A 15,105-nucleotide genomic window follows, 5' to 3' on the forward strand; every position below is an offset into this window, starting at 1 on the left:
TGGTTCTGCTGGAGGTCTTGTCCTTTTAAAATGGAGTTTTTCTCTTTCTATTTCTCTTGGCTCTTGGCGAAGGCGGTTGCACTTTTTCCTCTTCTCCTCCTTCCCCTTATCTTCCCTGCTTAGCCTCTTGTGTCCTTGTCTTGTCTCGTGTGCATTACTGGGACTGTCGATCGAGGACGCTGAAGATATCTACCTATTCGGAACCATGATAACAGGGTTCTTGCTGATCGGAGCTGGCTTGGCCCTGGTTTATCGGAGAAATAAGAGAGCGGAACCAGCTGTTCAAACCCCCCCAAGGCTGGCCGCTGGGATTGAAACGATGGCACGAGGCGCGACCTCTCACACCGAATGCAGCATGGTTAACACCTTGGAGACGCTTACAGCTGCCGTGAAGACTCAAACTAACACCACTGAGCGTATGGACGGGGATGAGTCTGCCTACAGGAGGGAGGTTGAACGTCTGGTGTCCTGGTGCAGCCACAACAACCTGGTGCTGAATGCCCAGAAGACAGTGGAGATTATTGTGGACTTCAGGAAGCACACAGCCCCACTCCCCCCCATCATCCTGACTGACACCCCCATCACCTCTGTGGACTCATTCCACTTCCTGGGTACCACCATCACCCAGGACCTGAAGTGGGAGCCCACCATCACCTCCGTCATCAAGAAAGCCCAGCAGAGGATGTACTTCCTGAGGCAGCTGAAGAAATTCAACCTGCCAACACGGACGATGATGCAATTCTACACTGCAATCATCGAGTCCATCCTCACCTCCTCCGTCACCGTGTGGTACGCTGGAGCCACTATCAGGGACAAACAGAGACTGCAGCGTGTTGTGCGCTCTGCTGAGAAGGTGATTGGCTGCAGACTCCCATCTCTGCAGGACCTGTACACCTCCAGGACACTGCGGCGTGCAGCTCGGATCTCAGCTGACCCTTCTCACCCTGGAAACAGTCTGTTTGACCTGCTCCCCTCAGGCAGAAGGCTCCGGTCCATTCGCACCAGAACCTCTCGCCATAAGAACAGTTTCTTCCCCTCTGCTGTTGGACACATGAACAATAACCATACGACTGACCCTACGCTGTGTCACTGCATCATTCCATGTTTGGCACTGATCACCACCTGCACTCATGTATATATCTTTCTACGCAGCACTTTTTATTCTTATTCTCATGTATATATCTCATGCACATATCTTTCTACATAGCACTTTTAATTCTTACTCTTATTTTTATTTTTCTATGACAGTATGTTTGCACTGAAGCACCGCAGCAATTTTCTAATGTTGTAAACCTGCTCAACATTTGGCAATAAACCCCTTTCTGATTCTGATTCTGATGATGGGATACATCGGAGAGGGGCCTGCTTAAAATGAAACCCTTGAGCGAAAGTTGGATCACATCGCAGAACGGATCACTGCAGTTGTGAGGTCTCAGAATCAAAAGAATGACAACACCACGGAACAGAAGTTTGATACCATCATGGGGAGGCTCGCGGCTCTCCAACGGGAGATCGAGAGACCAGTGTCAGAGCTGCTCGCATAAAGGAGAAATCAACAATATTCAACTTATGGACACCACGGCGCCAGCTGCTCAGGCCCAAGGCTGGAGCCGACCTATTCCTCTGCGGGGCAACCTGCATATGACCAATAAAGCATTCATTCAATTCAATTCAATTCCTTCCCACTGTCACCAAGTGCTTACTCACAGGAGGGTCTTTAAATTTTAGGGTTTTCTCTGTACTATTGTAGGCTCGGGATTGTGAAACGTATGAAATAAATGCCTACAATTTGATCTTGTAATAAAAAATAAATAAATCAGAAAACAACCAGAAAAACATGCTCAAAGTGCTGAGCTTCTTTATTTGAACTATACCAGACTGAGCAACTCATCAGAATCGGAGTTTCTGCAGCAGAAACCTTAAAATGTTACATCTAAAACACACCTGATACTTTCTGATATTGAAGCAGGATTTTATCAAATAATTCATCTGTCTGTTTGAGCAGATTAAATGTGAGAAAACAAAAAACTCTGTCTTCATTATTTCCATAAAATTACCATATCTTTAATATGACTTCACTCAGCTTTCTAAAAGTTTCACAAATTAAAACCACAGTGTGGTTATGAGCAGTTAGAGGCTCAATACGTTTGAATCGGTGATCATTTCAAAGAATTTAAAGGATGAGCTCAATAATAATCCCTAAGAATCGTCTAATCAAAGCTCAAACGAAAAACGTCAACGATTTTGAGCCTGTGAGGGGTTTTTAGACTCAGAACTGCATCCTCTGGTGGCTGTGGGAGGAACTGCAGCTGAGTTTAGTAGAGCTTCATGGAGCCCTCAAAGAGCTGACTCAGATCCTCCACCGTGTGCGCTCTGGGAGACAGCTTGGTCACTCGCTCCTGGAAACAAACCAGAAGAAATAAAACATAAATCAACACATGTATCCAAACAAATATCTCCTTAACCCTTTAAGACCTACCATAGAACCAAGTCCGCCAGAGCTTATCTTTATATTTTTACATGCTGTGGAGCCATTTTTGGGAGCATTTCAAGTTGCTATACATCAATACAACCATTACAGCCTAAATTTAAATAATATGTATGAATTAAGTGCATAGTAATTACATAAATTGTAAAAAAGTGCAATAAACTACAAAAAAATTGAAAATCGTTTTTGTTTTTTAACATATATTCCTAGTTAGAGAAATTTAAGAGGCTTATCCCTCAAAACTGTAAATACAAAAAAGTTGCACAAAATAGTTTCTCACCACAGGAAATTTATTTTGAGTGTCTTCATAGTTTTATTTTTGAAATACACCAATTTCTATACACTGCAGGAAAAACGAAAATAAATATTATAGTGCAAATTTGCAAAAAAGCAGCATGTGCATCAAAATAAACTATTTCCAGCAGTGCAATATGAGTCCTAAGCATCCCAGAAACGACACAGAAAGTCATAAAGTCAAACATAACTTTTAAAAACAGCAGTATAAGCTCCTGAGGCCTTGATGGTAAAAAACTACATTTCCGCGAAAATGACGCCACTTCCGGTTTCGGGCAGGTCATGGCGGACATGCGATAGTTCGTGCTGATGGAGTAGGAAGTGTTACAAACAGTTGATCGGATCGGCAAAGCGTGTTTCTGGAATATTATGTTTTTGTTTCTGCAAGTGCTTTTTATGCAGTTTTTGCAAAGCTATATGTGGAAGGAAACCGTGACCTAGGACAAGCTGATGGCATAAGATGTAAGTTCAACTCCTCCGGTTTCATATGCAAAAAAAATTATTGCGCTAGCTTACATGGTTGTAGCGCTACCGGTATTTAAAAATAGTTACGCAAAACGGAGCGTGCCAGCTCTGACCGGTTTTAAAGGGTTAAAGCCATGTTACAAATAGCACCTCCTTGTGAAGGACACAGGGCCAGGGTCCACCCTGGCCCTGTGTCCTTCACTATCTCACATTACATCACATTTACAGATATGAAATCAGCTAATTCAAAGAATCAAAGAAGTCTATGAATAACAAGGTCACATAACGCAGTCCGAACATGTCACTCAAAAAATAGCTTGCACAATCGAGCATTAAAAGATTACATGGGGAGAAAACACAATACTACGGGGCCTTCCACTCTGTCTGGACAGTTTAATACCCTTCTAACATTCAAACCAGAAAACAAATTGCACATGTTTTTGAGGAAAAACATACAAAGCAAGTAGCCTCTGAGTTTGACCAGGATGTGAACCCAGGACCTCTCACACCCTAAGTACTAAGGTCTTGAATAATCGTCACAAGGAAGCAAACTGGGGATAGAAGTGACATCAAAAGAAAGAGGTTGATGTCTGGGATGACTCGAGAAATTCACAGTTTAACCCAGGAGTACACATATGAAGGGGGACTCTGACCCACCTGAGGGATAGTTCCTTTCACTAGTGCCGGGATGTCGTCTTTGGTGTATCCCACAGCTCCCAGTCCATCTTCCACGTGCAGGTCAAACAGAATCTGACGCAGCGTGTCGGCCAGAACGGCACCCGCATCCTCCCTCTTCACCTGCCGGATATCTGCACCTGAACATAGCGCAGAGAAAGTCTGTTACTGCACAATTTTTAAAGAGTGATGGCAGTTTTGGTGAATTTGGATATTTTCTATTGATAGCTGAAGAAATAAAGTGCTACTACTGCAAAAAAATAAAGAAAGAAAATTCGATTTTTTCTATTTTAGACTTCTTTAAAAAGGTACAAAGATCCCTTAAAAACCTTATTTTTGAATACCTTCAATATTCTTAAATAACTGAAAAGTCTCTCAATGGAGGCATTTAAGGTCCCGCTGACTGTCTTGGATGTTTGATGTTTCACTGTTTGTGTGCCCTGTTGTTGTTGGATGTTCCTCTCCAGTGTATTTCTGTCTTTTTTTCTAACTGAGTGATTTTATTTGGCTCATTGAAGTCTGGAAACCTTTTGGTTTGGCTGGATAAATAAAGTAGACATTCCACACAGTCTCTATTATACTAAATCTAATATGGCCTAGTGTGAGGCGTTCAGGTACCGAGGATCTCTGCGGCCTCAAGGTGGCGCTCCGGACACATCGGGGCTGTGAAGTTGAAGACGGCCGGAGACGTAAGGACAACGGAGAGCCCGTGAGGCTGAAAACACAAAGTTTAACAGAACATTTTATTTAAAAGCTGCACAGGTCGAGTATGAAACAAAGTAAAGTTCTGTGTGGAGTTCCTCAGGGAACCTGCACAGGTCCATCTCAGTCAGAGGTGTAGTGTTTTGTTTAAGCACCAGAGCATTGGCCACGTTTGAGTCATCCATCATTCAACTCTAATTAAGCAAAGTGATCAAATGTCAGAATGAATTTAAGAATATGAAGTCATCTGTCTGACCATCCTCATCAGTTCTTCCATGCTGCTCACAGCTCTCTCCCTCCCTGGTGTCTTTTCTCTCAGTCTTTCCAACGTTGCAATCTCTCTGCTTCACTTATTTCTGCTCAATTTTTAATTCTGCATTATTCTCATCACAACATGTGAGTAATTAATAAAATATCACTAAAAACTTTATAATAATGCCAGAGTACCTCAAGTTTTTTGTTGGTCAGTTTGTACATAAATGATTTACCTGAAATTTGTACCTGTAGTGTAACTTACAAATGTTTGCTAATGATATGCTTTTATATCTATATGTTAAAAACCAAGAAGCAACAGTCCCTTTAAAATAAACAAACCCATAGCTCTTCACTCACTCCTGACCCTGCATGTTTATAGCTGAGCCCTCTTCTGCTGAAACCTGCAGAACTGAAGTTAACTAAGTTTCAGGGTTTTAGTCTCATTTCTGCACAGAAATCGGGTCATAATCTAAATATTTTTGTGGTACTTTGCTCAAAACACCATTCTCCTACAGTGTCTTGTTTCTATTGGACTCATACACTTCAGATAGAAATGTGTATCAACCTCATCTGTTAATGTGACTGTGTTAAGATAAGAAGGAACTTTATTGTCCCACGTGGCCAAACAGTACTAAATATAGCAGCACTTGCATGTGAAAACCAGCTCCAAACCTCGAGAAGTAAATTACTTATCTAATTAGTAAAAATTTGTTTCCCTTAATACAGCTCCAGCAAACATTCAAGTACATGATGATGTGACTCCAAAGTACAATAGATGTTGGGACAAAGGAGAGCTTATAGCGATTTGTTTTTCAAGTACTTGCTGTTTACTGGTGCCGAGGGTAATAAGTCATACTCTAAAAAATGGATCATTAACAATTTTATGAGCCTGAGGAAAAAACTGATTTCTTGTATCTTGATTGGAGAGATTGTTGCTCTTTCATTTCTATGTTTGCATATTTTCATTGCTGTTTTTACCAGTTTAATCTTCAGTCTTGACTTTACTGTAAGTAAACCAAATCAAGCTGCTGCACCATATCTAATCAAACTTTAAAGCACTGCATTATAAAAAAAAAAAAAACCATAACCTTATCGCTACGAACGATGTGTGTTAGACTTTAAAAAGTACCTGCAGAAAAATAAAGGCATGCAACTGTCCACATGTCACAGTAACAGCACCTTCATGTACTCGGGCCTAGAATGAGCGATAAATTGTGTTCATGGTACAGGCCAGCTGCTTCACACAGAGTTCTGTTTGTAATAATGCAGCTCTCTTTTGGATAAATCCTAAATAAATAACCGTGGAAATGTTTTTTTCCCTCTTGGAAAATGAAAATCATCACTCCAGCTGCACTACACCAGTGATCTCAGCCAAGAACATCTGTTTGCAATGCCAGCTGTCAGTAGCGGTTTTTGATACGGGCGACACGGGCGGTTGCCCGGGGCGGCATTGTGGTGGGGTGCGGTATCACGGGCATTGGCAAAAAAAAAAAAAGGAAAAAAAAAAAAAGGAAAAAAAAAATTTGTTCGTACTCATGCTGCCCCAACATCAGCCAGCGCATATTGGGAATGGCATAGGCACCGATCGGCTTTCTATTGCGGCTAGCTTGACTGTGACTTCGTAAGTGAGGGCTCACTTGACCACGGTCGCATTAGCTGGGAGTTTTTAGGGCGCCCTCCGTTTGCAAGGTGCGACTGCTGCTTGTGGCACAGGGAGGAGGGGGCGGGGCGGGACAGACACCAGACATTATGATACAGACTTGTAATTTGCACCGATGTTTTTTCGAAATTCTGTACGCGAAAGGTGGGTGCACCTGCTCTGCTGCTGAAGTCAAAGTAAACTTTATTGTCATCTCTGCTACAGTCCAGTAAATAGAGAGACGAGACGACGAGGCTCCAGTTACAGCAGTGCAAGAAAACAAACAATAAATATAAGAAGAGTAAGAAAATAAATATACACTTTAGGACTCGGGTTAAAGGGATCAATAACAATTTAAAATTTATAATTTACAGTTTGATGATTTAAAGTCTAAGCGATCAGGGGCAGTACCTGTGGACTGGCAGACCGGGGTGGTGGTCCCCATCTTTAAGAAGGGGGACTGGAGGGTGTGTTCCAACTACAGGGGGATCACACTCCTCAGCCTCCCTGGGAAAGTCTATGCCAGGGTGCTGGAAAGGAGAGTTCGTCCGCTAGTCGAACCTCGGATACAGGAGGAACAATGCGGTTTTCGTCCTGGTCGCGGAACACTGGACCAGCTCTTTATCCTCTCCAGGATACTTGAGGGTGCATGGGAGTTTGCCCAACCAGTCTACATGTGTTTTGTGGACTTGGAGAAGGCATTCGACCGTGTCCCTCGGGGTGTCCTGTGGGAGGTGTTGCGGGAGTATGGGGTGTCTGGCCCATTGCTACGGGCCATTCGATCCCTATACAACCGTTGCAAGAGCTTGGTTTGCATTGCCGGCAATAAGTCGGACTCGTTCCCGGTGGGTGATGGGCTCCGCCAGGGCTGCCCTTTGTCTCCGGTTCTGTTCATAATTTTTATGGACAGGATTTCTAGGCGCAGCCAAGTGGCGGAGGGCTTTCGCCTTGGTGGCCTCAGAATCTCATCTCTGATTTTTGCGGATGATGTGGTTCTGTTGGCTTCATCGGGTGAGGGCCTCCAGCTCGCACTGGAACGGTTCGCAGCCGAGTGTGAAGCAGCGGGAATGAGGATCAGCACCTCCAAATCTGAGGCCATGGTTCTCAGCCGGAAAAGGGTGGAGTGCCCACTCCGGGTCGGGGATGAGTTCCTGCCCCAAGTGGAGGAGTTCAAGTATCTCGGGGTCTTGTTCGCGAGTGATGGGAGAAGGGAGCCGGAGATCGACAGACGGATTGGGGCTGCAGCTGCAGTAATGCGGACGCTGCACCGGTCCGTCGTGGTGAAGAGGGAGCTGAGTGTAAAAGCGAAGCTCTCAATTTACCGGTCGATCTACGTCCCTACCCTCACCTATGGCCACGAGCTGTGGGTAGTGATCGAAAGAACGAGATCGCGGATACAAGCGGCAGAAATGAGCTTCCTCCGAAGGGTGGCTGGCCTCTCCCTTAGAGATAGGGTGAGAAGTTCGGCCATCCGGGAGGGGCTCAGAGTAGAGCAGCTGCTGCTCCACATCGAAAGGAGCCAGCTGAGGTGGTTCGGGCATCTGACAAGGATGCCCCCTGGGCGCCTCCTGGGTGAGGTGTTCCAGGCATGTCCTACCGGGAGGAGGCCCCGGGGCAGACCCAGGACACGCTGGAGAGATTATATCTCTCGGCTGGCCTGGGAACGCCTTGGTATTCCCCCGGATAAGCTGGAGGAGGTGGCTGGGGAGAGGGAGGTCTGGGCCTCTTTGCTTAGGCTGCTGCCCCCGCGACCCGGCCTCGGATAAAGCGGATGAAGATGGATGGATGGATGGATTTAAAGTCTCACACAACCTGTCGAAAGGGGAGGAGAGCCCTGCTGCTTCCAAATAGAGCACATTTCATTCATAATGTTGTAAATCCAAGCTCATTGTGTATTCATGATTTGAATCCTGGGTTGTGCAAAATCCCAGAAATACACCTTAGACAAAGCAAATCTGTGAACTAAGATGTAGGTCTATTAGGTTATGTTGTGGTGATCATCGAGTTGGGGGACTTATGTTCATACTGAAGTGCAAAATTAAAACCAATGGAAGATGGACAAAAAAAGTTCAAAGTCATCGGGTGCTCAGTTTAGAAAAAATGGAAAAGAAGAGGAGGAGAAACGAGCAACAGATACAGGTAAGCAGATGTGTCATTGGATAATGGCAGGTCATGCTGAAACAATCAGAGTCAGAATACTTTATAAGGAAATAATGTGTGTTACAGTTGCTCCAAAAAGAAATGGTAAAAATAGCAACAGTAACAGACTAAACTCCAAACAATATGTTATGTTACAGATTTTAATATTAATTAGTCATTGTCAATTTGTCCTGTTCTCATTGTATGACGTATTATGATGGCTGTTTGGTAGCCGTTTGCATACTATGCATACTCTCTCTAACTTCGTGTGTGTGTGTGTGTGTGTGTGTGTTTGTTTCTCTGGTGAAATTCAGTATGATTCAGACAACAGTTTTATGTTAATGTACAATCCTTAATATGTTTTATGTGTGTGGCGCCCAGGGGGCCAAACAGGCTAGGACCGTCACTGCCAGCTGTGATGTCCAGTAATGATCACTCACCACTAGGGGGTGCTCCACGTTGTAACCCTTGGCTGAGTGAGTCTTGACGTTTCCTGCGATGGGATAGGACATCCCGTGACTGAAAGGAGGGAACCACAAACAGGTTTATTTAGAAACGCTCACGCAAAGGTCTGGATCAGTTTAGCTCAAATAGGAAAATATGCACGTTGGCTATGGGAGCTCAAATAAACTGCAAAATAAGAAAAGTCCAGCAAATAGAAAAACACTACAAAAGCACACAAAACACATTGCGGGAGGGGGCAGTAAAGTTGTATGTCTCAATCACATGAATCATACAATACTGCAGATACATGTTTGCTATTAGCTGTATACCATTAGCTTGTTACTTTCATCACAAAAACACTTCTGGTTTATTATCTGTTTTTTTTTTTTTTGTTCTTCTGCATCGTCTGCTGGTGTTTCTACATTTTCAGTGCATTTCATCCACTCATCACTGTAAATAAGGCCTTAAACTGTCCCTAAAGTTTCAATGTGATGTCACCAAAGTGTTAAAGAACACCTACAATCACAGGTGACATTTTAAAACCACAATCAGCTGTCTGTACTGCAACGCTGCAGAAACAGAGCCATGAACTAATGAGCTAAAAACCCTCTTCAAAGCCTGATTTCCATTCTCACTGATGAAGTTCAAGGAAACGTTTGCAGTTTAATTGAAGCAAATTAAATAGTTAAACAAATTTCAAAAGAAGATCAGCTGATGAGCACAAACAGCCTGCATGCAGGATTACAGGAAATCTCAGTCTTAGTCTTACCACAGATGAACCCCGGCATTCCCAAAGCCAATCCCAGCAAACACGCTGGCCAGGTGCATGCTGGAACGAGCCTCCAGGTCCTCAGGGTCTCGCACAGCTCTGTAATCAATCAATCAAGACTTATTTCAATTACAAATGAATTCAGTTGAATGAAATGCATATCATGGATATACTTTAGCTGTAGTTGGGGCCATACCGTTTCATGTACTTGGCGACCACGTGGAGAGCATGGCGGGACCAGACATCGCTGATGGGGTTGCTGCCCTGGTAGGCTGGGCGGTTGATGGGGTTTGTAGGGCAGGGGCTCCTCTGGTCGTAGGGCAGGGCGGTGTATGACTCCAGGGCATGACTGAAAGGCAGAGATCAATCAGTGTGATGGAAGTGTCTCACATCAGGTTGGCAGTATCTCTACCTCTACGAAAACATGAAGGGAACACGCCATCATCACAGCAAATAATAATTATATTAATACTAATAATATAATGATAACAAAAATATTAATGATGAATCAAAAAAGACAGAAAATGCAGAAAATGAATAAATAAGTAAGTACAGACAGACCAGAGGACGTCGAAGCCACTGTTGGCGGCGACTCTCTCAGGCATGCTCAGTGTGTGCGTCGGGTCCACGATGCCCAGTGTGGGTCTGATGGCTCTGCTGGCAATTCCTGAGCATAAACAGCCAATCACAGCTCAGGGTCCATCATAAGAACTTGGATAATGAGTAACAGCTCCTGCAGCTTGGTTTCTATTGGCTGATTTATGATTTCTATTAAATCTTCACTGACTGTCTTTCTAAAACATCTCAAAGGGGAAAATCAACTTCTAATATGCTTTTATATCCCTATTTTTATACCTGTTTTGGCTTTTAAGGGCTCGTAGTCGAAAATGGCGACACCTGTGGTCTCACTGCCGGTGCCTGCAGTTGTGGGAACTGGACACAAAAACCCAAAGTTAGCCACAAAGATGGAGGAAGAAGGAAAAAAAGCGGGACGCGTCATACCTGCAATCAGCGGTTTCACAGCTCCACTCACCGGCTTCCCTTTGCCAATCGGAGCATTGACAAAGTCCAGGAAGTCGGCATCGGGGTGACACGCGTACAGATTGGCCGCTTTACATGTGTCGATCACTGAGCCACCGCCCACCGCCACAAACGCATCAAAGGCGTGGTTTTTAGTAAAGGAGATGGCATCTTTAAAGCTGAAATTCAGCAGAGATCGAGCTGAGGTCATTTCATCTGATAAATTAACTTATTCATTTACTTACTGATTGTCTGCCATTAACACTGCTTAAGTATTTCAGCACTCTGATGTTCATTCTGTGAGGAGGAAGAGTCATGTGACCCTGTGAAACGCCCCTATGTAGGTATGTGAGCCGACTCAGAGCCATGAAAAAGCCTGGCTCTCATGAACTTTCTTCTCTCCTCTCTGATGAGACATTTTGGACACAAAGACAGGTTTTTTTCTCTTCATCTGACAGGCAATCATTAATCAGACCATCACTTGTGACAGCGACCTCATTGAACGCACCTGGGGATCTTTTTATCATTTGCGGATTTTAGCCAAAGTCAAGTCTTACCTTTGCAGGAACGATCTAGAAAGAGTGGTCCATGCTTTTATTACTTCACGGCTAGACTACTGCAATTCCCTCTATGCTGGCCTAGATCGTTCCTGTCTACATCGCCTTCAACTGGTGCAGAACGCTGCCGCTCGCCTGTTGACCGGTTCAAAAAAAAGAGACCACATCACTCCGGTTCTCTGCTCTCTCCACTGGCTCCCAGTTGCCTTTAGGATTGATTTTAAAATCTTACTGCTGGCTTTTAAGGTTTTAAATGGCACTGCACCTTCTTACCTGTCAGAACTCCTTAGTACTTATCGCCCCAGGAGATCTTTGAGGTCAGCCGACCTGATGCTTTTAGATGTTCCCAGGTATAAATTAAAGACAAAGGGAGAGAGGGCGTTTGCTGTGGCTGCACCCAGACTGTGGAACAGCTTACCTCCTCACGTCAGACTCTCCAAAAGCCTAGAAACTTTTAAAACCGCTCTTAAAACTCACCTCTTTTCATTGGCTTTTAGAAAGGTTTAATTTATTTGTTTTATTTATTTTTATTTTATTTTTTTCAGCGAGGTGTTACTACGAAATTGTGTTCTATTGTATTTTTATCTGTATTTACTGTACAGCACTTTGGTCAGCCTTGGTTGTTTTTAAATGTGCTCTATAAATAAACTTGACTTGACTTGACCTGGAGTCCGTTGGCTCGACGCGGACATTGTCATAGACTTTGTACTTGACTCCGTTTTTCACTAGAGACTCAAGAACAGCCTTCATTGGAGGAAGTTGGGACAAGTTCCTGTCTGTCATCACGCAGACGTTTTTTGCGCCGAGGTTCTGCAGGTCCTGCACGCAGAGAACAGCGAACAGCCACAATGATAGGAAGGACAACACAGAGAGCCACATTGGTCACTCCTTCTCAATGCATCACATTAAAAGAAGAAAGAAAAATTCCTATCTGACCATCACATGACAGCAATGAGGAGGATGAAGCTGGTTACCATGCCGATCTCTTTGCTGACTCCTTCTCCATAGCGGATGTTGGAACTCGCCATCTGAAGGAAATAAAAAGAGAAGTGAGTGCAGTACCTACCTGAGTAGGTGCTAATGGAAAAGGGATATAAGTGTGTAGTTTATCAGTCTGTTTATCATTGGGATAAAGACTGTCCACACAAAGACGAGCAAGTCAAGACTGATGGTGGTACACATAAAGTTGAGGATTGTTACCTCACCCACAGAAATCCTTATGACCCAGTGACCTTACGCATTTATCCAAGATAGATGCACCTCTAGTATCAATCTGAAAATCCTATATCGCCTCATTCTTGAGTTACTGTGTTCACAAACTTGTGGGTCTATGCCATGGCCTGTCCAACAGGGTGCCAATAATACTCCATCAGCCTTTTACGGCTAAGGGGTAAAAATGCCACTGTGCAGACTTTGCATGAAACAAAGATGAGCAGCATCAAAGAACTTATACAAACTCAAAACTTGGAATTTTTGACAACCTCAACAGTCTGTAGATGGAGGTCACAGGTGTCAGTTCCCGTTAATGCACCACAGGAAATACAGATATGGTGGTTTGGGAGTTAGTTCTAGATCAACAGATCCATGTGTAACATGCGAGCCGCAAAGTTTGTACTAAAATAAGCTGTGTAAACATGTTGGGACTATTTCTGCTGGAAAGTTGGACATGTCAACATTGAAGTCTATGGGGACTAAGTTACTCCTTGGACCCTCTGCTGGATGTTAGAAGAACTGCAGCTTTCATGCTGCTTTGATTTTTAGTCTCTCCTGTATTTGTACAGGTCAAAGCTTCAAATGAAATTCAGTGCATTTTCAGAGCAATCCCACAGACTAAAGGAACTACTTTGTGGGTCTTAGAAAAGTGAAGAGCTCGGTTTGGAGAGCTGACAGTTTTAGCTACTTCTGCAGATGAATCCAGGAAAACATTCAAAACTTTAAGTTCTCATTCTGTGGTTGGTTGAATCCATCAGTTGATTAAAAAAATGAAAGAAGCTTCATTTGAATGTGTGAATGTGAGCTGAACTCTGAGCTGACACACATTAATGATTTACATCTCCTAACAGCCTTCAAGCTGAACTTCTTAAATCAGACACTTATTAAACAGAGTCTGGTGTGACATTACCTCAAAGGCATAGTCAGTTTTCCGGACGGTGCAGGGTGCCGCTCTGACACCTGCAGAGATAGAAATCAAGCCATCAGTTAAGGATCCACATTGATCAGGATGCACTTGTCTTCCTTTTCAGGGACTCTGATAAATACATGAATGATGTGTAGATGAGTGCAGGTTACCCTGGTGGAAGGTGTTGGAGTGAGCAGGACATCTGCACCTGTTCACACAGAGCAGAAGTCATGTCACCAATCTGCACATTTAGAGAAGGTTCAGCAGTTGAGTTGTTGCAGTAGCTCCTGAACATCTCATGCACAGGAAGCATTTCCTTGTCATTCTTCCTCCAACCTGACAAAGATGGGTTCAGTATTTGAACCCAAACTGCCGATGTCCACTCATGAAAACATCCAAAAAGGAGACCATTAGGTTTTTATGTTAGTGTCACGATGTTTCCACGTCCTATGACTCCACTACAATGTGATTGGTCATTTGCAATGTTGAACCTGGACAAAGATTAGTTTTGTTAATTCAGGAACAACACCAACACAACGATATCAGAGCGAGCATTAGACGTCAAACTGTGCAAAATGTGAGGATGCACTGACAATTTACATGAGAGAATGTGAAAGTGGCTCTAAAAGCATTAGATATTCCAGGTGCAGCTTTACACCTGTACCTGGTCACATGTGCTCCCAGAAATCACTCAAATTTCACTTTTTTTTTTCGGAAATGTATGCAGTCACATTTGACGTGTGGTCAAATGTGACTGCAAAACTAGGAGTTTTAATTTAAAAAATCTTTCAGTGAAACATTCAAAGGAGCTTGCAAAGAAAAGCGTCTGGACTTCTTTAAGTTGTTTAAGTCCAGACGCTTTTCTTTGCAAGCTCCTTTGACTACGATGACCTGGATGACTGAGAACCTTCACAGACATTCAGTGAAACATGTTTTTCACAGGTGAGCCGGATTTTAAAGAACTCTCCTCTGATCCAGAACTTGTGGCCTCCTGAGTTCTTCCCTCAATAAAACTGAACTTTAACCGGAAAATTCAAAAACGCTGTTATCTTTGAGCGGACTCTGGCACACTCAGTCTCCGCCCCTCGAAGGAAACCAGTAACAGTTCTTTTCAGTCTGGATGAATCTATTTCCGGTTCGAATTTAACTTACGCCGCGCGCTCGAGTTGCCTAAGCAGGTGAACGACCCGGTCCCGACCCGCCATGTCCAAGATGTGAATGACCCTCTGCAACGAACAGCCGACCCCGGTCAAGAGGTTGCTTCCGCCTCTGATTTTCACAATAAAGGCCGCTCAGACACATTAGAAGCACGAGGACAGACGTAGAAAACACCCGTTGGGCTGTCATTAGGGCCCGAGCACTGATAGTGCGAAGGCCCTATTGTAATTGCTCTGTTTATTATTAGGGCCCGAGCACCGAGAGTGCGAAGGCCCTATTGTATCTGCTCCGTTTCTTATTAGGGCCCGAGCACTGAGAGTGCGAAGGCCCTATTGTATCTGCTCCGTTTCTTATTATTATTATTATTATTATTATTATTCA

At 43.8% G+C, this 15,105-nt stretch overlaps 1 protein-coding gene across 2 annotated transcripts; it reads right to left on the bottom strand.

Annotated features, from left to right (window-relative positions):
- Nucleotides 1–2,101: 2,101 nt before the first annotated feature.
- Nucleotides 2,102–14,838, bottom strand: adhfe1 (alcohol dehydrogenase iron containing 1). Of its 2 annotated transcripts, XM_080906496.1 has the most exons (14): nucleotides 14,719–14,838; nucleotides 13,737–13,774; nucleotides 13,570–13,619; nucleotides 12,422–12,475; nucleotides 12,112–12,266; nucleotides 10,873–11,069; nucleotides 10,726–10,803; nucleotides 10,432–10,537; nucleotides 10,067–10,219; nucleotides 9,871–9,969; nucleotides 9,098–9,176; nucleotides 4,541–4,637; nucleotides 3,905–4,062; nucleotides 2,102–2,399 (listed from the first exon to the last, which is right to left on the bottom strand). In XM_080906496.1, exons 1-14 carry the CDS (start codon nucleotides 14,769–14,771, stop codon nucleotides 2,316–2,318), a joined length of 1,401 nt encoding a protein of 466 aa, XP_080762622.1. In that variant the 5' UTR covers nucleotides 14,772–14,838; the 3' UTR covers nucleotides 2,102–2,315. The 2 variants fall into 2 exon arrangements, with proteins under 2 accessions (XP_080762622.1, XP_080762623.1); XM_080906497.1 differs by lacking the exon at nucleotides 14,719–14,838 and having other exon boundaries at nucleotides 12,384–12,475; nucleotides 13,737–13,981.
- Between the last annotated feature and the right edge of the window lie 267 nt (nucleotides 14,839–15,105).

This window comes from Rhamphochromis sp. 'chilingali' (genome assembly GCF_963969265.1).
Source record: "Rhamphochromis sp. 'chilingali' genome assembly, chromosome: 1".
NCBI lineage: Eukaryota > Metazoa > Chordata > Actinopteri > Cichliformes > Cichlidae > Rhamphochromis > Rhamphochromis sp. 'chilingali'.

What these genes read in the sequence shown, in the direction of transcription:
- adhfe1 (XM_080906496.1), bottom strand. Translation starts at nt 14,771, where the DNA reads ATGGCGGGTCGGGACCGGGTCGTTCACCTGCTTAGGCAACTCGAGCGC. An exon ending in GTCGAGCCAACGGACTCCAG is followed by an intron (nt 11,070 to 12,111) that starts GTCAAGTCAAGT and finishes GCTGAATTTCAG; the next exon opens with CTTTAAAGATGCCATCTCCT. An exon ending in TGAGGCCGCAGAGATCCTCG is followed by an intron (nt 4,063 to 4,540) that starts GTACCTGAACGC and finishes CGCTATGTTCAG; the next exon opens with GTGCAGATATCCGGCAGGTG.